Source organism: Echinops telfairi, unplaced genomic scaffold (assembly GCF_000313985.2).
Source record: "Echinops telfairi isolate 266 unplaced genomic scaffold, ASM31398v2 ScPeMD7_655;HRSCAF=1070, whole genome shotgun sequence".
Lineage (NCBI taxonomy): Eukaryota > Metazoa > Chordata > Mammalia > Afrosoricida > Tenrecidae > Echinops > Echinops telfairi.
Window position 1 is genome coordinate 390,867 of NW_022104553.1, and position 22,936 is coordinate 413,802.

The following is a 22,936-nucleotide window of genomic DNA, read 5'->3' on the forward strand; positions in this document are numbered from 1 at the left end:
TATTTGAGATTAATGAAGGTTAGAGAGTCCACTATATGGAAAGGGGCCCTGTTAAGGAAAATGGATAATAGGAAGGACTATCACTTCTCTATGTCTGCTCATATTTTATCACAACTAATTTCTAGAGTCCTAGTTATTACTAGGTATAGCAAAAGACAAATGCTTGGCTTAATCTGGGTATGACAGTTCATGAGCAGTGAGGAAAATGTTTTAATATATAGTACTGTGAGTTCCACCTCTTTCCCTAACATCGAGGGTTATTTTTATTGTCAACTATACTTAAATCAACACCAGACTCATGACAACCTCATGCATAAAAGAGCAAAACTCTGCTTGGTTCTCCATGAATGGTTATAGATTGGACCATTGTAATTAGAGAGTTTTCAACGGTTGATTTCTAGAAGTAAAGCATTGCACCTTTCTTCTTAGTCTGTTTTACTTTGGAAGTTCCACTGAAACCTGTTCAGCAGCCTAAAAATACAGTCTTCCACTGATAGACTGGTGTTGGCCGGGCATGAGGTATACTGGCTGGAATTCAAACCCAGGTCTCCTATGAAATAACCAAAGCCAGTATCCAATAAATGCATTGCCCAAATGAGGAGGTTACATTTGAGAAAAGTCAACATGGGCGCCACACCATTCTGTCATCTAAAAAATAAACTGCCCTCTATATTACCCCTCTATATGGTTTATGCATTTGACTACAGTGTGGAACAATATATCTTGGAACTCTATCATTCTCAGTGTCACCTTTAATTTTCTATACCATAACCCAGTTTTATTTTAAATATGAAACAATTTAAAATACCTCCTTAATTAATTTATTTTAAGAGGGACTGTCATTTTAAGAAATTATGAAGAGAGAATATTCTTTTACTGCTTTAATTTTTGACCATCGCTGTGCTTTCAAATACATGTTTGAGTTTCTTTCACTCCTCCTAAAGCTACAGACTTGTTAGGGTAATAATGCAATAGAGAAAGAAAAGATCACTTAGAAAAAATACATTTTTCAAAACACAATGCTTAGAATTAAGCAGTGTCAAAAGTTTAACAACATAGGCTATCTTATTTAGACAGACCTGTGGAGATAATAACATGCACACACAAAAAAAACCACAGACCAAAACCAAGCAACAAAATAAAAGAAAACAACAATAACAACACCAACAAGCCAACGACAAAAAGCAAAACAAAACAGAACAACAAGAAAGAAAAGTTTGTAGTTAGTTCAAGGACTGTTTGTTGGCCTTTAAGAGTGTTTTACAGTCGAGTCTGTTGGGGCACCAAGCACTGACCCCAAAGTCTATTTTTGGTCTTTCCTGGGGACTTTATTGCTCTGTTCCCCTTGCTGTTCTGTTCCACACCCTTAGTGTTTTGCCTTGGTGTGGTGGGATCAGATTGGGCATAATTCCCACACCGTGTCTCCTGTGTTGTCCCCTGTAGGGCTATGGGTCAGTGAGGGATGTCGTGTCTCATAATGGGGCTGGCCATGTAGTCTTCTCTGTGGATTGGCTGCTCTGAGCAGGTATATCGTCCTCAAGGCTTGGTGGCCAGGATGTGCTCCACTTTCTCTTCCTCCTCCTTCATTTGCTCCCACCTCTTTTTTTTTGAATCATTTTATTAGGGGCTTGTACAATTTTTATCACAATCCATCCATCCATCCATTGTGTCAAGCACATTTGTGCATTTGTTGCCATCATCAATCTCAAAACATTTGCTTTCTACTTGAGCCCTTAATATCAGCTCCTCACTTTTGCCCCTCTCTTCCCGCTCCCCCTCCCTCTTGAACCCTTGATAATTTATAAATTATTGTGTCATATCTTACACTGTCTTACGGCTCCCTTCACCCACTTTTCTGTTGTCCATCCCCCAGGGAGGAGGGTATATGTAGATCCTTGTAATCGGTTACGCCTTTCTAACCCACTTTCCCTCAACCCTCCATGTATCACCACTCTCACCACTGGTCCTGAAGGGGTCATCTGTCCTGGATTCCCTGTGTTTCCAGTTCCTATCTATACCAATGTACATCCTCTGGTCTAGCCAGATATGTAAAGTAGAATTGGGATCATGATAGTGGGGGAGGGGGGGAGGAAGCATTTAAGAACTAGAGGAAAGTTGTATGTTTCATTATTGCTACCCTGCACCATGACTGGCTCATCTCCTCCCCACGACCCTTTAGTAAGGGGGTGTTCAGTTGCCTACAGATGGGCTTTGGGTCTCCACTCTGCACTTCCCCTCATTTACAATGATTTGATTTTTTGTTCTTTGATGCCTGATACCTGATCCCTTCGACACCTCGTGGCCACACAGGCTGGTGTGCTTCCTCCATATAGGCTTTGTTGCTTCTGAGCTAGTTGGCCACTTGTTTATCTTCAAGCCTTTAATACCCCAGAAGCTATATATTGTGATAGCCGGGCACCCTCAGCTTTCTTCACCACATTTGCTTATGCACACATTTGTCTTCAGTGATCATATCGGGAAAGTGGGCATTCACTGATTTGATTTTTTGTTCTAATAGATAGAAAGTATACCTGATGGTACAAAAAGTATCTTTGAGAGATTGTAAGATTATAATATCACTGTATTCCCTCAATTGTTGCTGATTATTGGAAACATGATTGATCCACTTCTGCGAACTTAGGTTACAGACATAATTTTTAAAACATCACTAGAAGGCACGCTGTTGGGGGGAAAAGCCAGGTGAGGTGATTACCAAGTTTTTTTGAACTGTGAGGTTTATGATTCTCAGTTCTTTTCTAGGCTGGCTTAACACAGGGGATTGTAAACTTAATAAGGCCAGAGAACTGAGACAAAAGATAGCTTGTAAGAGAGAGATATAGACAATTAAGCATATTCAGCCCACAGCATAATGGGAAGAAAGTGCCCTTCAGGGGACCATGTGCTACAACGGGGTTTTGCGATGAGGTAAAAATAAAACTGCAGCTCATGTTTTCTGTTTGCTTGTAATATTGCAGTCAATAACCTACAGAGCACCATGCCATGTAAAATAGCTCCATCTGTCTACATATCCTGACAGCCACAAAGAACCCTATGTCCCTACTATGTGCCAGACATAGTGTGACCCATTGCATTACTATCTGATTTGACCTTATAGAAGGAAATGCATAAGGTTTTCATATTATCCATATAAAGATGAGAAAACTGATTCTGATAGGCGATGTTCTTTACGTAAGTAACTAAGAGACCTGAATTTAAACTGAGGAGTGCTTGAACTTTGAATTTATCAAGAGTTTCAGGGGCTTTTAGACTTTAGAACTGTAGAAATTACTGCCACCAGGTCAACCATAGTGACCCTATAGGACAGGATAGAATGGCCCTCTCTTCCTCTTTATGGGAGTAGAAAACCTCACCTTCTGAGGAGTGGCTGGTGGTTTGAACCACTAACCTTGTAGTTAGTAGCCCAATGTGTAACCATTATGGAACCAGACTGTAGAGGATCTTTAAAAACCTTCATATTTTTGCCTCTGAGCAAGAAAAATATGGAGCCCAGAGATTCAGGATATCCTGCATCTATTTTCCGTGTGGAAGAAAAGGATTCCATTGGGGTACTCAGGGAGGCTCTAGCACCTGGACTCCATACACACTGTTTACAAGGATGAGGGTTAGGCTTCAGCAGAAGGAGGAGCAATGACAGGCCAATGTAGTCCCACCCAGTCTTCTCTCCCTTGGTATTCCTCTAGAATGTCAAACACACACCAGAAGTCTCATTTTACACTAGCTTTCTAAAGTATAGTACACCTGAGTAATTAGAGCTCTCTTCACATTCTCAAATAGTGCCTATTAATCTGTAAAATAAATTTTGTTAGCTGCCATTGTGTAGTATTAAATTAAAAATGATGCTGAAGAGGTGGGGGTCCAGCCCCCACTGCTAATACTCTCTACGAGTTCAGTAATACTACTTCTGGGTTCAGTAATGCACAATTGTACGGTTGAGATATATAAGTATTATATTAAAGTCATCGAGAGCATGAGAGATATTACAATAATACAGTCAGACACATTACATGGTAGCATTTCTCACCTCAGCCCAGCTTGGTGGTCCATGTGGAGAGAGGGGGAAGGGAAGGAGGGCAAGGGAACAAGGGAGAGAGGTGAGGGGAGTGAGCACCAAGGAGGTCAGAGTCTGAGCCCTAGAGCTCTATATTGCTGACTCACGCCTATATACCTTTTGGGGGCATGCCAGCCCACTAATTACAGGTAGAGACATATGTCATAGGGAGGGGTTACACTATAGGGTAACACAGTAATGAGAAGGTGGTCTCTGGGTCTCCATAGGAACATTATCAGTAGGGTGCAAACCCCTCCTACAGGAACCAAGCTAATGGCCCCAAGCTTCAGAGAGAAGTAGTCCATTGTCTCCAGCAGCAGGGAGCAAGCCCAGTTCAGTCTGGCAACTGATCGCCCTCAGGGGAGGGAATGCCTGCACATCTGACCTCCCCCCACACCATTGTATCTCTTAGGACCCATAGTGACCCTACAGAAGGAAACATTACCCAATCCTGCACCATTCTCACCATTGTTCCTATGCTTGAGCCCAGTGGTGCAGTCACTGTGTCAATCGATCTCCTTGAGGCCCTTTCTCTCATCCACTGCTCCTCCACTTTACCAAACATGATGTTCTTCTCCAGGGACTGTCCTCTCCTGACAACAAATAAGTATTAGTATCCACATTTTATGAATAAGGAACTGAGTTTAACTAACATATGCAAAGTTATAAAACCCCAATACCATAGAATCCATTCTGACTGATATTCAACCTACAGGACAGAGTAGCACTACTACTGCTACAGTAGGATTTCCAGGGCTGTAATTCTGACAAAAACAGACTGCCACATCTTTCTTCTACAGAGGGGCTAGTCGGTCAAAACCACCAACCTTTCCAGTAGCCCCACACTTAAACACTGCACCACTAGTTACACTTTGATTCCAAGAATCAGAGGAAATCAATGTAAATTTTGGATTCAAACAACTCAGGAAATGAGATAACTTTGTGGGAACTGGAGCTTCCACATCCATAAAATGGAAGCATAGATCTGTTAGTGTCTTTTCTTCAGATCTGTCCTCTCTGGTTTTTTTGCTTTTGAATGACCAATTCTACTTTTAGAATTACAGAAGAAGGACTTGCTTGAACCTTCTTTCATTAAGAGGAGAATTTTGGATTAGAGGTTAAGATGATGCAAGATATGAAAATCATAAAAATTTATAAGTTATCAAGGAGTCACAAGTGTGGGAGGGTGGGGAGGGAGGGAAAAACGAGGAGCTGATATCAAGGGCTCAAGTAGAAGGAAATGTTTTAAAAATGATGATGGTGGGCAACAAATGTATAGATGTGTTTTATACAATTGATCTATGTATTGTGATGAATTTTATGAGCCCCAATAAATTGATTAAAAAAATGTAAAAAAAAAAATGATGATGGTAACATAGGTACAAATTTGCTTGATACAATTGATGTATGGATTGTTATAAGAGCTTTAAGAGCCCCCAATAAAATAATTTATTAAAAAAATAAAAATAAATGTTTAAAAAGCTAATGTAAATTTTAAAAATCTCTTATGTCTTTTGTTTTCTTGGGTGGAAAAATTATAAAACACATGCACACAAAGAAAAGAAAACAAAAGTCATTCATCAATCATTTTAGTGACCATGTACAAAAACTGTTGATACATGATTTTTAATAGATAAAGAAGTTTCCTTTTGAACTTTTAAAAATTATTTTTATGATGACAACATTGTGGTATATATATATCTTCCTGTCTTCAAAACTAACAAAAACAAAAGCATTCCTTTGAGGCTTTCTCAGATTTGATGCTTCCCTTCTAAAAGATGGGAAAATTGGAGTGGCCATTCCCTGATGAGATGGTCTTACAGTGAGACATATCACAATAGGAAGTATATGACTCAGAGGAATGCAGCATGAGTCAGAGACTCTGGAGACATGAATCCTGGTCCTAGCTTTACTGTGTCGGTGTCGGTATTTTTCAGAAGTCTAACAGCATCCCTTTCTTCCTCGACCCTCTGAGTCTGGAAACTCCACTGAAATCTGTTCAGCACCATAGCTACATGCAAAGCACCACTGACAGTTGACTGCACATGAGGTGCATTGACCAGAAACTGAAATTGGGCTTCCTGTTTGAAAGGAAACAACTCTATCACTGAACCACTAATGTCTTGATCTATAAGAAAAGCATTGTAAATACTGCTCCATCTATTCCTAAATTGAGTTTGTTGTGGTCCTAAATGGCATCATATTTTGGAAAAGTCTAAAAGTCCTCTTCAAAAACAATGAGACTGATTTCCACATTGGTTGACACCTGCATAGAATTTTATTCAATAGATCTTCCTGACATGCTTCTTCGGGAAAAATACACTAATATTCTAAAATTTTGTTCAAACCAAATGTAACCGTCCTGCTTTATTGTTTTCTTTGTGCACAGACTATCTGAATGTCACAAATATTCACTTGTTCAAGGAAAGGTGGGACACCAACAAAGTGGACCATCACACTGACAAGTATGACAACAACAAGTTGATTGTACGCCGAGGACAGCCTTTCTATATCCAGATTGACTTCAATCGTCCCTTTGATCTGCGAAGGGATCTCTTCAGAGTTGAGTATGTCATTGGTGAGTATATATGCAAGCTGAGCCATGGGTCCATGGTCACATAGTAGAGAAGCCACCACATACCACGGTGGGTACAGTGGCAGTTACATGATTTCCTTGAACTGTAGTTTAATGTAATTCATTGTAGTTTAACACTGGGGTTGGGATTACATCAGTCCCTGAACCACTCTTTGCTCTCAACTGGATCTATTTAACGACAAAACATCAATTATTTCAGCCTACCAAGGCAAAAATCCAGTACAAATAAAAGTGAGTTTAATTAGTACAAAATGTTGGTTTTGTAAGTTATTTTTCCCAAAACTAACAGTTTGGCATTACATAGTTGTGAACTTTGATTTACTACCTCTGAGTCATGATTTAATTGGCCTCATATGATGAAAATATCATCAAATTATAGCATGCTATCTCCCTATGAGTATTTTCCAGGTCTGGCAAAATCTAGTCCCATGGGACGCTCCATGAAAAATGGGTTGTCAAATAAAGTTCTATGGATAATTTGTACTTAACTCTTGAAGATTCACAGTATTTATTAAATGAAAAGAGTCTAGGAAGTACCATAATTTAAATTTGCTCACCCCAGTATATCACAAATTCATGTGATCATGAACCTCTTTCTTTAAGCTACCGTGATTAATATTTGATAATTTTCCCATAGGAATTTGTCAAAGTGTCCATTAAAACAGATGCAATAAAAAAGCAAGGGGGTCACAAATCAGGAAATGTGACCATTTAATCCCATGCATAAATAAATAAAGGGAGAAAAATCTGAAAACCAACTCAGCAGTCACCAAAAAGCTGCTGGATAAAATTCATTTAGAAAAACGCGAGAGAAGGAAAACTACTCAATTATAATGAAGATGATTTAACCCGAACTAACACTAAGTGGCGAGAAAGTAATTTTAAGAAAAACCAGGAATTATACATGGATGGATACCTGGTATCAACATTCCCTGTCTCCACCCCTCCCCTCCTCACCTCCACCTCTTATTCCTAAAGCATTGCATTAAAGGCTTTAACAAAAGAGTAATGTAAGAGAAATAACTACTAAAAAAGTGAAAAATTAAAAGGTAATAGGGTACATATTCAGAAAACTCAATCAGTGAAAGTGCTGCTATAACAGAAATAACACAAATGTGTGACTTTAAGAAGCAGAAATTACTTTTCTCACAGTTCAGGAGGCCTGATATCTGGATTTTGCCTCTTTTGTCCTTAGGCTTCTTGATAACGTCATGTGATTTGGCATCTTATGTCCTTTGTCTTTGCTTCCTAACTTGCTTAAGAGATTGGTTTAAGATATACATTACACCAGTATTACTTCATTAACATAATTAACGACAACAACAAAATTCCCAAATGGGACTATAACCCCAGATATAACCCAAAACCCATTGCTATCAAGTTGAATCCAACTCATAACAACCCTGTAAGACATAGAACTGTCTCATAGTTTTCAAAGCTGTACAGGTAGTGCTGGATTACAAGTGAGTTTTGTTCCTAAATCTGCCTTTAAATTAAATTTGTATCTAATTAAAATTGTTGGGTATGACTCATATCTAAAGGCATATACTCAAATGTCCATCTTAGTACATATAATGAAAAGGTATATAAGTTTTTGGATGTGACATCTCAAAACATTAATAACAAAACACCAAAAGCCAAACTCACCACCATCAAGTTGATGCTGACTTACAGCGACCCGATAGGAGAGGGTAGAACTGACCCTGTGAGTTTCCAAGACTGTCACTCTTACAGCAGTAGAAACCTGTAGAGTCTTTTTGAACCGCTGACCTTATGGTTAGCAGCACAAAGGGTAAGCGCTACACCACCAGGGTTCCTAGTAATATATTTTTAAAAACTACCAAAATTAATATGTAAATGTAATGCATTATTAATTAGGGTTCCAAAGGTATCGTTTTTTTTTAATTTTTTTTTATTTTCAGCTGGTGGGAAGACTTTGATAAAATATCATAAAGTTCGTTTTAAAGAATAAATACCTGACAATAATCAAGAAAACTATATAAAGGAATAATAAGTAAAAGAAGATACTTAGAACTAGCTATCAGAATAAAGTATAAAATACGTATGAGGGGATACAAAAATTATAGAAAGATTCCATTATCCTTTGATTTTTTTAACCTTTTGACACTCCCTTGTGTAGTATGACAGAATAGAGAGTTTAGAACTAGATTTCAGAATATGAGATGGATTCATACGATTACTTCAATGAAGTAAGAAAATTTGGGTTTTTAGTTTGGTTCTAAACAAATGGTGCTGGAAGAACTAAGTCTCCAAGTGAAAGAAAATAAAGTTTATCTTCACTTATATAATGGACAATGCTGAATCTCAATGGAGTAAATATTAACGTAAAAAGTCAAACTCTTAACCTAAGACTGAAAATTCTGTAATTGTCAGAGAATAAAAAAAAGACTGGGTAAGTGTGTATGTGGATATATTTATATATATACCAAAGTACCAGAAATGACCAAAACATAAATATGTGATTCAAAATACCCCAAAATCTATGGACAAAAGGTAAATATGGAAAAATATTCAAAATGTCAATAATAGATATGATGTTAGCATAGGATGCAAAAGAAAAAATCTGTTACAAATTGATAACAAAGACATATTATAGAAAATGTGCAAAGGATATGATGAGACAATTCACAAAAGAGAAAAGCAAATAGTAAACAGTAAAAAAAGCAAATAGTAAATAAAAGTAAAATAAAATAGTAAATGAAAAAGTAAGACTTCTCTGCCATCAAGTCTATTCTCAGCCAGATCAACCTATAGACTGAGTAAAACCGCCCCTAAGTGGGTTTCTGAGGCTGTAAATCATTACAGGAGGAGACAGCCTCATCTTTCTCCTGCAGACCAACTGGTGGTTTCAAACTACTAACCTTGTGATTAGCACCCACCTTTTTGTTCTTTCCTAAAATTCCAATTTCACTATCCAGTCATAGCAAAATAGATGAGACTTTTTTAAGGATAAAAATAATTCAGGATTTTATTAGGAAAAGTTTTTAAATTGGTAATTAATACATATATCATATCATTCCATAGTTCAATCACGTCCAGCAGAATTATGCATTTACTACCACAATCAGTTTCTGGACACTCTTTTCCTATATGGTCTCCTTGACATTTCTCCCCTTGCCTCTGCCACCACCACTGTATGCCCCTCCCCCTGAATCCCTTATTCTACTTGCTATCTCTATAGGTTCATCAATCCGGGGTTTCATACACCAATAAACAAAAAATCATATAACACCACTTCAAATGGATGACCCCCAATGACCTAACTCCTATGAGATGCCCCCTAATATGTACAAACAAAATCCAAACAAAACAATATAAACCCAAAATGCAGAGAAATTTGGGAACCAGATCAGGGGCAGCATGCATCATAGTGGGGATCTTGTGACAAAATTTTAACTGTTCAAGTCAGATTTATGCCTTTGATCTTCTGTACTCAACTCTCTAAAACACACCGTGTAGTGACCACTTTCCTCCTATCTCAATTGTGGATAGAGAGAGTTCATCAAAGGCTTTTCTCCTATGTAGTTCCACAAATAGATCTTGGACTCCCACTTTCATCTATAGCCTTCTGCAAACCAGATTCTCACACTTTAGACTCGGATTCTAATCCCTCCTTTGACTTCAAATTACCAGTATGTGCTTCACAATCCTTTGGTGACTGATGATGGTGTGCTTCTTCCATGGGGGCTTAGTTGACCTCTCACTTAGAAGGCTGCTTGTTCGGAAACAAGTCTTTAAGACCCCAGATGCTATTTTATCTAATAACCCGGCACCATCTAATTCCTTCACCACATTTTGCTATAGCACCTGTTTTCCTCTGGGTTCCCTTCCTGAGGGCAAGTATCCAGCAGGGCCATGATGCAAGAACTAATTGTTCTTAAGTTGGAGCTAGGATTTAGTGGGAGCCCCAAACCCATTCCTGGATCTCTCTCTCTCTCCCTTTATTTAATATTACTTGGGGGTTAACACAAATGTCACATCATTGCATTGTTCAATCATGCCAAACAGAATTGTACCATCATTTCCATAATCAGTTTCCAAACACACTATTTCTTCCTAGGTTCCTTGACATCATCTCCCTTTTAACCCACCCCCCACTTCTCCTGCACCCCCTACCTTTTGAAATCCTTTTTCTACTTGCTATCCCTATAGGGTTATCAATCCTGGGTCTCATTTACCAAAAAAACCCAAAAAACATATGTCATAATTTCAAGAGGGTAACCACCAATAACATGTGAGCGACACCTTAATACAAACAAACAAAAACCATATAAAACAGAATGGCCATCACTGGTTTGTTAGAATAATATATATCTTAATACAATATATAGGGCATCGATGCAGCAAGGCCTTATTTGTCCGTCTACCTACAGCTCACCAACCATGATGCAGCTTTCTTCTGCTTCCTCAAACACCATGTATTTACTGTCTTAAACCCTCAAGTTATAGATGCGTCTGAGGTAGAGACCAATTCACCCAGTGATATTCCCACATGGTATCTCATGCAGCCTCTGGAGCATGCTGGCTGTGTGCTTTAAAGAGCCAGGATTCAGTGTCCCAGCACACCTCCACATCCGGCCGGGGTCCCCAGGATGCATTGAGAAGCCTGGGTCAGTGTGGTGCATCTGGTGCATACTGCCAACGACACTCTTCGCCTACTGTCCCTAAAAGCATTCCCAGTCTGTTTTCCCCCCACCTGGGAAAATGAGTCATTGCTCTTTTTCTTCCAACAGAAATGCCTTTGTGTTCCCCAAGATGTAATTGCTTCCTGTCCTCTCTGCTGCATTGTTCTTCCCATCCGTATCCCTCCTCCCTCTGATAGGGCTGTCTACCTGTTCAGGGGGACCTTATCAAAGATTTACATGCCAGCCTCTTGTTAAACACGCCCCTCTTCATCCCTGAGCATTTGATCTCAGTTGACATGAGGTGCCCTCCAGCCTAGTGACCTTCAAAATACTTACCTAGAGCAGATAGTTCATTGGCACCAGTCAGGCTCTCTACCAGACTGTCTGGTCCCCAAAATCAGCAGACTGAATATGCTACAAATCTCACCTTGTGCCCTTTTTGTTGCTTGTTCCTACAGCAGTAGACTCATACAGTGTGTGTCCGTTTGTGCTTGACTAACTTCACTGAGCATATGTCTCTAAGTTCCCTCCACATCTTGAGGTGTTTCATGGATTCATCACTGTTTTGTAGGAGTGCGTACTATTCCATTGAGTGTATATACCAGAGTTTCTTTATCCATTTATCAGATCATGGGAATTTAGGTTGTTTCCAGTTCTTGCTATTGTGAATTGTGCTGCGCTAAACAGGGGGCAGAAAATGTCTGTTGGTAATCTGCTTCTGATTTTCTTTAGGTATATGCCCAGTAATGAGCAATAAACATTTAACCCACTCTGCCTCCAGGGCTTTAGCAAATGGTAAATAATCCTATGAAAATAAACTTATAGTAAGTAGTAGACAAGGGAAACAAATTAAGATATATCTGTCAGGAACATATGTGGAAAAATAATATGTTGTTGAAAAAAAATATGCAATTTTATAACCTTCTTGGAAAGTGATTTGGCAATACCTACTAATATCAAATATACATATACAAATATACATATCAAATATACATATATTGACTCTTAGGAATATATGTCAATAATAAGAAAGATCTAATTGTAATAAGATTACTAACTGCACCATTGTTTATAGTGATCAGAAACACAAAAATAAAGTGAAACAAACATCTCTCTAATACAGGATGGTTGAATATATGTGATACTCTGGTATTCTAGTGGTTAAGCTTGAGATGTTAACTCCAAAGTCCAAAGTTCAAAACAACCCGGTGCTCTGAGGGAGAAAGACAAGGCTTTCTCCTCTCAAAAAAAGTTAAAGTCGCAAAAACCCAGAGAGGCTGTTCCACCCTTTCCAGTTGGAATAGACTGGATGACAGTGAGTTTGGGGTTTTATTCCCACAATGTATTGCTATTAAAAGGATAAATTAAGAAGGTAATGAGTGAAAGAGTAAAACATGAAAAAGTGTACCCATGGTCTTCCATATGTGTGTCATTGTATGTGTACATGCATTTGGATACGATTGTATGGACAAAAAGAACATGAAGGATATACATAAAGCTTTATGAGTGTCTCAGTCGGAGAAAAGCCAAATTAAAAGAACAGGAACAAAAATGAAAAGCTGCTAAGCAAAAGTCTGAGGGGAAAAGAAAGCTTGATTTGATTGCATGTATCATCCATGCAAAATTATTGATCATGTGGGGATATTTATGTATGAAGACATTAAAAGTTAAAGAAACTAAAATGAGTAATACTTTCTTAAAATAAAAACCCTGCCCCTTGGTCATTGAGGAGTATGCTTGAAGCATACTTGCATTTACTGTGAAAGTTGGAATGTAAATGTGGCAAAAGCCAGAGTGCAAGTGTGGGAGAGGCAAACGAGATCCCTGAGGTGGAGCAAATAACGTAGCTTCATGCTTGGGATTCTACATAGAATGATTTGTTATCCTAAACTAAATCCCTAAACCTTCATGTTAGGCTAAATAACACAGCCATAATTTAATGTCATTAGATATCAGACTATTATTGTTAATATATATTTGAAGTAATTTAAAATAATTAATATTGTCCTTGAAAAAAATATAGTTAATATACAATTAATATCATTAACAATAGCTTAAGATAATATTTTAATAACATTTTTATTTCTTTACATAATTTCTTTTTTTCTCCTTGTGTGCTTGTGTGAGTCTGTTTGCATGTGCACATGTGCACATTTATCTCAGCACCAAGTCTAGCTTTAATTAATATACCCTTGACAAATATATAATGACACACAGCAATACAGATAGCTCAGTTCAACTCACTTCCATAGAACAGCTAATATACTAGAAGTTCTTCAACTAATGAGGTTGCCAGGTCCAAGGTCAAAGAAGCAGATGGATGAGTCTTCCTTCAGCCAAGGGAGGCAGAGTCTGACCACAGACAGTGAACTGTAGGACGGGTCACCAACAGTCAGCAGCTCAGGAGCTTAGCGAAGCAAGCTGTGATGGGATATCAAACTCAAGCAATGCAAGATGACAAGATCCACCAGCCTCAAGCTCAATAGATGTACACACCAGCAGCACGGTGAAGCAGGTCTCAAAGGAACCTCAAGCTCTAGTGATATGATCCACGGGTTGACTCTCCCACAGGTAGTGGAGCTCAAAGATTGAGGTAGAGAACTAGCTAAAGCAGCTGCACACTGAGAGCAAGAGAGAGCAGGGCAGGCTTTGCTTAGCTACTCATCTCTTTGTCCTCCAATAAAATGGTGACCTGATTAATCCCACATGTTCCTATTGTCCAGGTTGGCACTATACACCTACCTATCACACCACCTTTAGAACCAAATAATAAACTGAGAAGGTGAGAGGAAAGATTTCTTCCTGACTTGGATTTGCCTGAGACCTTCTTCAAAATAATTCTTGTTAAAATAATTATGATAATGAACATCTTAGGGAGAATGGCAAGTTGGGTATCTTAGATTGGGTTCTGAGGAAACAAATTCTGAGATGTAAATTAATGTGTAGAAAGTTTATTGAGGAGTATTCTTGCGATCAATATCTGTGATGTAATGAAGAGAATTAGTATTGTAGAGAAAGAGGAGTTAACCTATTGATGTAACAAAGGTCTTAACTCTACAGCTGAATTGGATTTTCAGAGTAGTTCCACTGTGAAGTGATGTAAGCGCATGGCACATTTATGCCCCAGGCATTGGACATTGACTGTTCCTTGGTGACTGGTTAACTGCAGGAAGGGACTGTAGCTTTAGTGCAGATGGCATCTATGGCTGAGAGAAGACCCTTGAGTGTAAATGCAAGAGCTGTCAGTCACCAACACTCAGCTACTGGGGAAATGAGTGCTTCAGTCTTGAAAGAGAAAGGTGGGGCAGACATCCATCTCATTAAGCATTTTAATTCTTCTGTTTTACAAAAGGTATATGAGTAATTTGGTTCTTCAGTAAAAAAAAGGGAAGTACAGCATAACTTCCTTGACATTGACTTAAAATTTATACATTAAAATCAACATGCATTCAAACCCCTTAGAGCTCATAATATGTTTTTTTCAAACAGAGTTAAGCATAGTCTATCACAGGCAATATTACATTATGTGATTTTCTATTTGCAAACATATTATAGGTTTAAGAAATGAAACTTGGAAAAATTCAACGTTCTACTGTTTGGAGCATGGGAAATCAAGCACATTTATAAAGGCTCAATAATAGCGGCTTTGTCATTATCACTGTGGCTACTGTACCTCAAGTCATTCAGAGAACTTATAGGATCATCTCAAGTTTCAACTATTGCAGTAGTGCGAAGAGTTAAAATAAATTGTTGAGCACCTACTGGGCCTCAGAAATAATTCTCTTAAAATGCAGTACTTGTTTCACTAGGCCTGAATAAAGCCATAGAAATTAAATTTTATAATGAGAAGAGACAAATCTTGAATGTGAATTGAAATAAAATTCAATGTTAAGCCTTACAAGTTCAGGGAGATCTCAACAGTAGGAAACTCAAACTGTGAACATCGATCTGAAAAATAGAAACACAAATACTTCATGAACAATAAAGGGCATGTCTTAAAATTGTCCTTTAATCATTTTGTTCTGGGCGTTTTAAATGAAATAGGTTTTATCAACAAGATTAATTTACAATATTACTTTTAAAGAAGTAGCATCTGCTGCATAGAGGAAGCTCTTATAGTTAAAATGCAGAAAAATACTTATACTTCTTTTTTCCCTGTTTGCATCCAGTTCTCTCTTATTGTTCCTTTCTCCATGCCTCTAGCTTTATGTAAGATAAAGTGTGATGTGGTAATGCAGGGGAATTTCCCTTTGTTGCTGTCCTCAGAACGTAGATCAAGGGCCTTATCCATAAGTGGCTCTGCCTGTTAAACAAATTTCTTATTATCTTTAAGTATTGTATAAACTAGCCTCTCTGGAATGTTCCCAGATTGACTCATTTTATGCTGACTTTATGTACAGAGATGTTAAGCTAGTGTGTTTCCTCTGCCAGGGCTTCTTGTACATTTGCTGCATATCATCTCTGTGCTTGGATAACTGCATTCATTAGCTGCTGGCAGAGCAAAGCTCTCCCTGTGAGTTAGGTGGGAGGTGTTAATGAAATTGAGAAGGTGGGTGTGGCTGGAAAATGTGCCTGGTAGTCTTTGGAGCCTCTTCTCTCTTTCTACCTTTGAGCCTGCAGCCATGAAAACATCATGAAATGCATGGAGCAGAGTGTTAATTATAAGCTTTGCTAACCTGTAGTTAGAGCTGTGAAATTTTGGAAACAGCTTGTGGTGTTAATTTGCTGTTACTTTAACATGGTCCCTTACTTCTTTGTTACATAATTAAGGCTAAAAGAGTTTCAGGAAAGAATACTCAGCTGTCTTCCTTACCAGCCCTTCACCTCAAAAGCACAGACATTACCATACCAGATGAGGACTTCGAAGTAACTATAGAATCAATGAGCAAGGTTCTTTCTCCCTAGAGTACAATTGCAGGAGTCAAAAGATGTCCAGCCAACACCTTTGAGATTCTCTTGACATTCTTCTCAGTTTCATGATGGCTCCCACTGCTCCAGACTTCCTATTTCATTTCAAGGCACAAAGGAGGGGAGAAGATGGCAACACCTGTCCCTTTTCCCAGGACTAAAATCTTTCCCCGAAGCTTCACATCACACTTCTCTCTCTATCTCTCATCCTACTTTTAGCTGTAAGGAATGCTATTCTAGTTACTGTTATTTGCCATCGAATCCATTCCAACTCATGGCTGACCCCATAACTGTTCAGGATAGAACTGCTCCATTGGGTCTTCAAGGCAGTGACCCCTTGGAAGGAGATTATCTGTCTCCCAAGATACCTCTGGGTGAGTTAGAACTGCCAATTTTTCATCTAGTAAGTTGAGCACTGAGCCATGCGCCACTCAGAGTGCTAAGAAAAGGCATGGACATGAATATTTCATTTTTTTGATTGTTAGAAATGATGGAAGAAGGATTGTTTAAAATGTTGTTGTTGTTGTTGTTAGGTCCTGTCAAGTTAGTTCCGACACAGTGACCCTATGTACAACATAATGGAACATGGTCCAGTCCTGCGCCATCCTCACAATTGTGATCATGTTTGAGCCCATTGTTGCAGCTATTGTGTTAAGAATAGACATTGGTAAACAAATAATCACCTTTGCCATAAGCCCCATCCAGCAATGCCAACCTGTAAGGCTAAAAATGCAGCCTGCTTAAGAAGCAGCCTTTAGCGATGCTAACATTGAGATTCCCCATGGATTCAGTCATTGTATGATTCAGAACTCCCAGAACTGTTCCAATTGCACATGGTCTGCATTACTAATTCTATAAAACATCAAAATACATCAACTTTTCAATATTTTTATTTCACTTATTTCTTTAGTCACTGACACTTACTGAAAGTTGACTGGAGTGTCAGATGTTCATGTGTTTGAAGAATGAGAGTGGCATCAATGAGTCTCCTCTCTTGTAGACCACTCCATCCTAATAGGTATGGGTGATTTAGGGGGGGAGGAAAAGAAGCCCAAAACTAGAGAAAAGGTTCTCAGGGGAGAAAGGATCAGAGCTCGCAGTAAGACAAGCATTATTGGTAAGAAGATTGCTGGTGTTTGAGAAATATTCATCATTGTTATTGCTAGTTCCCAACAAACCCACTCTGATTCGGGGTGACTTCGGGTCTTACAGAGTAGAATGGCTCCATAGGTAAGGTGACCAGATTTTCACATTAGTAAAGCGGGGACACCATTGACCTGCGGGGACAGGGGGGTGGGGGTGTTTGATTAAAAATTTGGTCTATATGGAGCAACAAAAATTTTCATAGAACGCAAAAATAGTATTCTAACATATATTTTTCAATTTCAACATAAGTACAATTTACAAATATAAGACATTAAAAATTATGTATAGTATTATTTTATTCTTTGGCATATTTCTCATTTGAGTGGATTTTTTTAGTAGATTGCTGTCGTTGTTTAAAAAGTCATGAAAATTTTCACAAGAATTTGTTAAATTATATTTCACACATAAAATGGCTTTCAAAGTCTCAACACTTAATTGTGAATTTTCTGATGTCCACACTTTATTTACCGTAGAAAAAACACGTTCAGTCACAGCATTAGTTCCTGGTAAGGACAGCTCGTATTCCACAATTTTTAGTGCATTATTGTTTGGAACATGGTTTGTTTCAAAATGATGAAATATTTTTAACCATTTGTTCACTATATTGTGATTTTTGCTGATGCCAAGGATTTTACCTTTTCCTTATCAATATATTTTTTTAATAATGATACCTCATTAAAAAGATCATTTTTGGAAATATTACTATATGGGAAATTTTGAGTAATATGATAGAATGATTGTTGCATCTCATTCCAGTACTGTCTGCCAAACTCAAGAAAATGTATGTATTTATGAAATAAATAAATAAATTACTTACCTAAATTATCCGAAAAGCTGATTTGTTGACATCACTTGGTTAATTAGCGCTAGCTCGCAGTACGTACGATGTGTATCGTCTGAGAGACAGTTACACAATGTTTTCGTCGTTGCCAATGCCAAAAAATGCCATTGTTCATTAAGTCCAAACAATGGTGGTCGAATTCTAACAACTGATCAACAATGTGAACTTTGATAAGCAGTTCTCAACAATTATTTGTTATTATTAAAGTTTAACATTATAAAATTAACAAAAATAATATGAAACAATATGAAACTCATATCCTGGTGAAATAGCCACATGGCAGCCGAAAACCATATTATCCCTTCTCATTCTACCCTGTTCCCTTGCTTGTCGTGCATTCTTTCCAAAAATCAGGACTTTTTTAAAACGCCACGGGAAACGGGACAAATTGTTAAAAAGCAGGACTGTCCTGCCAAAAGCAGGACGTCTGGTCACCTTATTAGGGTTTTCTTGGTTGTAATCTTAAGGAAAGACAATCTCTAGGTCCTTTCCGCCTATGGTGAGACCCGGTTGAAATTGCGAGCACAAACATTTGGGCTACCCAGAGACCATATGTAAGATCGAAAAAACCCCTATTCAAGTTATAAAAGTAATAGGTACTCTAAGTAGAGTGAAAAGGGAAAAGAGTCAAGTACAACGCCGGGATTCTGCCCTTGTGACTACTCAAAACTCTCTGCCTTTGAATCAATTCCAACACCTGATGTCAGGTTTCTGGGATGGTTTCCTCAAGTCCTTGCTTCTCAATGCTAAGAGAATTCATGCAGCAGAAGCACTTTTGTATGTCCAAGTAACTTTAAAAATTTTTTATTTAAAGAGCATTTATTGGGGCCTCTTACAGCTCTTATAACAATCCGTACATCAATTGTATCAAGCATATTTGTACATATGTTGCCATCATTATTTTCTAGACATTAACTTTATTGTGATCCCTTAGTATCAGCTTCCCCCCCCCATGACCCTTGTGACACCTTGATAAATTATAAATTATTATCATTTTGATAGCTTACATCAACCACTGTCTCCCTCCCCCTCACGGTTCCTGTTGTACATCCCCCTGGAGGAGGGTTGTGTCAATCATTACGGTTCCTTCTTCCTCTGCTTCTCTCCCCTCCTTCCCCCTACCCCCTACTCTCATTCCTGTTCCTGAATTCCATTTGTCATGAGCTCTTGTCTCTTATCTGTACCTGTGCACATGTTCCAGCTGAGTCCACAGTGAAAGGCAGTACTGGGGTCATGATAGTGGGGGTTGAGGAAGCCTCAAGGAACCAGAGGAGTATTAGGAATATTGTGTGTTTCATTGGTGCTTTACTGCGGATGTCCTATTGTCTAGAGATGGATGTTGGGTCTATGCTCCGATCCCCCTCATTCTCAACAATATGGTTTGTTTGTTTGTAATCTTCTGATGCCTGTTACCTGGGCCCAATGACACCTCATGATCACACAGGCTGGTGTGCTTCTTCCATATGGGTTTGTTGCTTCTCTGCTAGATGGCTACTTGTTTAACTTGAAGACTTTAAAACCCTAGATGCTACATCTTTTGATAGTCGGACATCATATGCTTTCTTCACCCATTTGCGTATGCACCCATTTTGTCTTCAGTGATTGTGCCAGGAGGGTGAGCATCACAGAATGCCAGTTTGTTAGAAAAAAGTGTTCTTGCATTGAGGAAGGGTATGAGCAGAGGCCTGAAGTCTATCCACTACCTCAGTGTATGCCATATAAATAAACGCACATAGACCAATATCTCTATTTTAATGAATTAATGTGCAATAGAACCGCGGACCTCAATGCTAATTTGTTCTAGAAGGAGCATCGAGATGCAATGTAGTCAAGTTTTGAATCAATTTTTCCCATAAGAAATAACTGAAAATGAATTAATCAATTCTCAACCACCAAGTTTTTACACTAATCTTCCCTCTTTATACAAAACATTACACAGAAATTTCAAAGTAAATAAGTTCAGAGTTAAATAATATACTTTACATAAGAAACACAGCATTAAAAAGGTTTTAACAACTACAGTATGGTCCATACCTTGTTTGATGAGGATCTGGATCGTGGACAGGGATGTGGAAAGGAGGTATGGAGAGAAAGTCATTGTTAGGAAGGGGAATCCTCTTCCATAAAATCAACTGGAAGCTGCTTTTCAGGAGTTTTTTCCTTCTTTGCCTTTTTTCCTAGGACTTGGCTGGCTTTCTCTTAAAAAAAAAATCTGTCTAATGTGGTCTGCTTTTGGCGTTTCCTTAACTGTTTTCTACAAGGGTTTCCTATATTATCATCAACAATATCGATAACACAGTTCACAGATTCCTTATCATGAGGATTCTTTAAAAAAGAAACAACCCTCTTTCTTAGGACCCATGTGTTTTTATTTAAAACCAGTACAAAAAGCCACAAAAACTAGGAAAATTATAGCAAAATACTTTGAAGACAACCACAAAAGGTTTAAACAATGCGAATTAACAACGGCAACTAACGCTGAGTAACTGAAACACGAAACATGAACTGCTTTTGTTTACAAAAATCATGTGTGTCAGGTCGAATTGTTCCAGCTCCAAAGTAAAATTTTCTCCACATTGTGCATCAAAATCCGATTATGTTAAGTGCTGATTCAGTCGAGTACTGGGGCTCAGTATTTAAATAGGTGCACACTTATGCATATATCTCGATCCATAGCTTTGCTTCTTAGATCATTCCTGTTTCCTTTTACTGTCCTCCTGCCCCACCATCATGCGCACCCTTCTTCTGCCTCTTAGTAATTCCTCTCAGCTAGATTGTTGTTGTTCCAACACTCCAAAGATCTGTACGACCTCCTCATTGCTTTTAATTCCCTAGTTGTTCTCCTGTCTATGGTGTTGTGTGCTCACCGCTCCCTTCCCCTACCTCCCTCTCCCCCAGATAGCTCTGGGATCACTGGTCCAGTTGTTTTCTCCTCCAGCTTGCTTCCCATGCCTATGTTACATGCAAGTTCTGAGTAATAGAATCTCAGATAATACATGCTATCCCTGGAAAGCCTGCAAGGATGCAGGTGGGGTGATGGGGCAGGGGGCGCATAAGAGTTTGAGACCAAAAATGACCATTTAGGGGGAGTGCAAAAACCACGTGGAAAAATGGCTGGAAAGAGGCAGCTGCAGAACCAAAAGAGGAAGGACAAAAACTGAGAGAGCCAGGGAGAGAGAGATCCTGCTCTGGAACTGAAAAGAGAGCCTGCCCTTGGTCTATTTTTTATCCCCTCCTACCCCCACTTGAAGGGGCCATTTTTTAGTGGCTGAGTTCAGGTACATGTATGATGTAATGCTTCTGGTTTGTAGTGTACATGCCCAGGTGGCCTTAATTTGCATGCCTAGGTGACCTTCATGTGCATGGCCAGCTTTGGGTCTTCCCCATAGATTTCTAATGCGTGCCTGATTTCTTTCAACCCCCCTTTATTGTGGCATGGCCAGCTAATTTTCATTTACTGTAGGCATTTGGTGGAGACAATCTACTTTATCCCTAGTATTCCTGCCTGTCATTAGCAATATTATTGGACAGAGTAGGATGTCCCTGTGGGTTTCTGAGACTAGATATTTATGAGAGTAGAAAGCCTCAAGTGACTAACTAGTATTTCCAAATGAGATAAAGAATTCAGGGGGTTCAGGAGAAAAATGTAGTGTACGGAACAACAATGATAGTGGCTCTCTTGGATAATTCACCAGCACCAGGGACTCTGCCTGGTGCTATATAATTATTCAGACCCTTTCAGGGCACATTGAACATGGACATCTCCATTTTCAGATGAAATGAGGTTTTGAATGGTTAAATAGCTTACCCCATGTCACACCTAGGAAGTACTAGGACAATTCAAACCCAGTTAGTGTTTTCTAGTTACTATGTAACTAGCTTCATCAAAGAAAGCAGAGAGGTATAAACATAATTCTTTAACAGACCGGTTGAATTTTAAGAATTTGAGGAAATTCCTGGTGATCATGTATATAGACTGTTAGGAGTTTGAAGTTCAGGGAAGAGGTAAGGAATGGATATATGGAAATTTGGATATCACACATATATAGATGGACAAGATTACTGAGAAAAAGGAGATCTGATAAGAAATAAATTGAAGTTAAAACCCTTGAGAAAAATAACCTGTAATGGGTAAGTCCAGCAATAAGAAACCTTCAAGGACAAAAAGACTGAATGATCAGAAATATGGAAGTTGTATCAGGAGAATGGAGTGCCAGGAAATCCAAGGTTGTCAGGTATAACAAGGGAAGAGTGGCCAACTGTGTCAATTCCAACAGGGAGACCCAGTGAGGTTTGAACTCAACCATCAGGTAGTGGGGAAGAAACAAAATGTAATGGGCTGAAAGTGAAGTATGAATGGGATATGAGCAAGTGAACTTAGCAAACTTGGATTAACCTTTTAAGAAATTCCAAGGGAAAATATTAAAGTTTGCATGATTGACAGACAAGAATGTGGGTTAGATGAAGGGTGTTTGGGTTTGGGTGTTTTAGGATTGGAGCTAGTGAATATGTTATATATATGTTATATACAGGGGGTAGAAACCAGCAGAGAGACTGAATATTCTATTCAGAGAACACATGACTGAAGACAAGGAAGGTAGTGGAAGTGTGAACTTTAGTAGTATAGGCAAAGGTTTGGTTAAGAATAATTCTTTGTCCCTTGAGAGTGTTGAGAAATATTCAAGGCAAATGTTTTCAGCAAAGTAATAGGAAACTGAGCATTGTGCCTG

At 38.6% G+C, this 22,936-nt stretch overlaps 1 protein-coding gene across 1 annotated transcript in view; it reads left to right on the forward strand.

The window, feature by feature from the left end:
- The window catches only part of F13A1 (coagulation factor XIII A chain), a 323,958-nt gene that overhangs the window by 24,686 nt on the left and 276,336 nt on the right, over positions 1–22,936 (forward strand). The window contains exon 3 of the mRNA XM_004711755.2: positions 6,459–6,647. Coding sequence (XP_004711812.1) covers positions 6,459–6,647 — 189 coding nt within the window. The remainder of the gene's footprint in view (positions 1–6,458; positions 6,648–22,936) is intronic.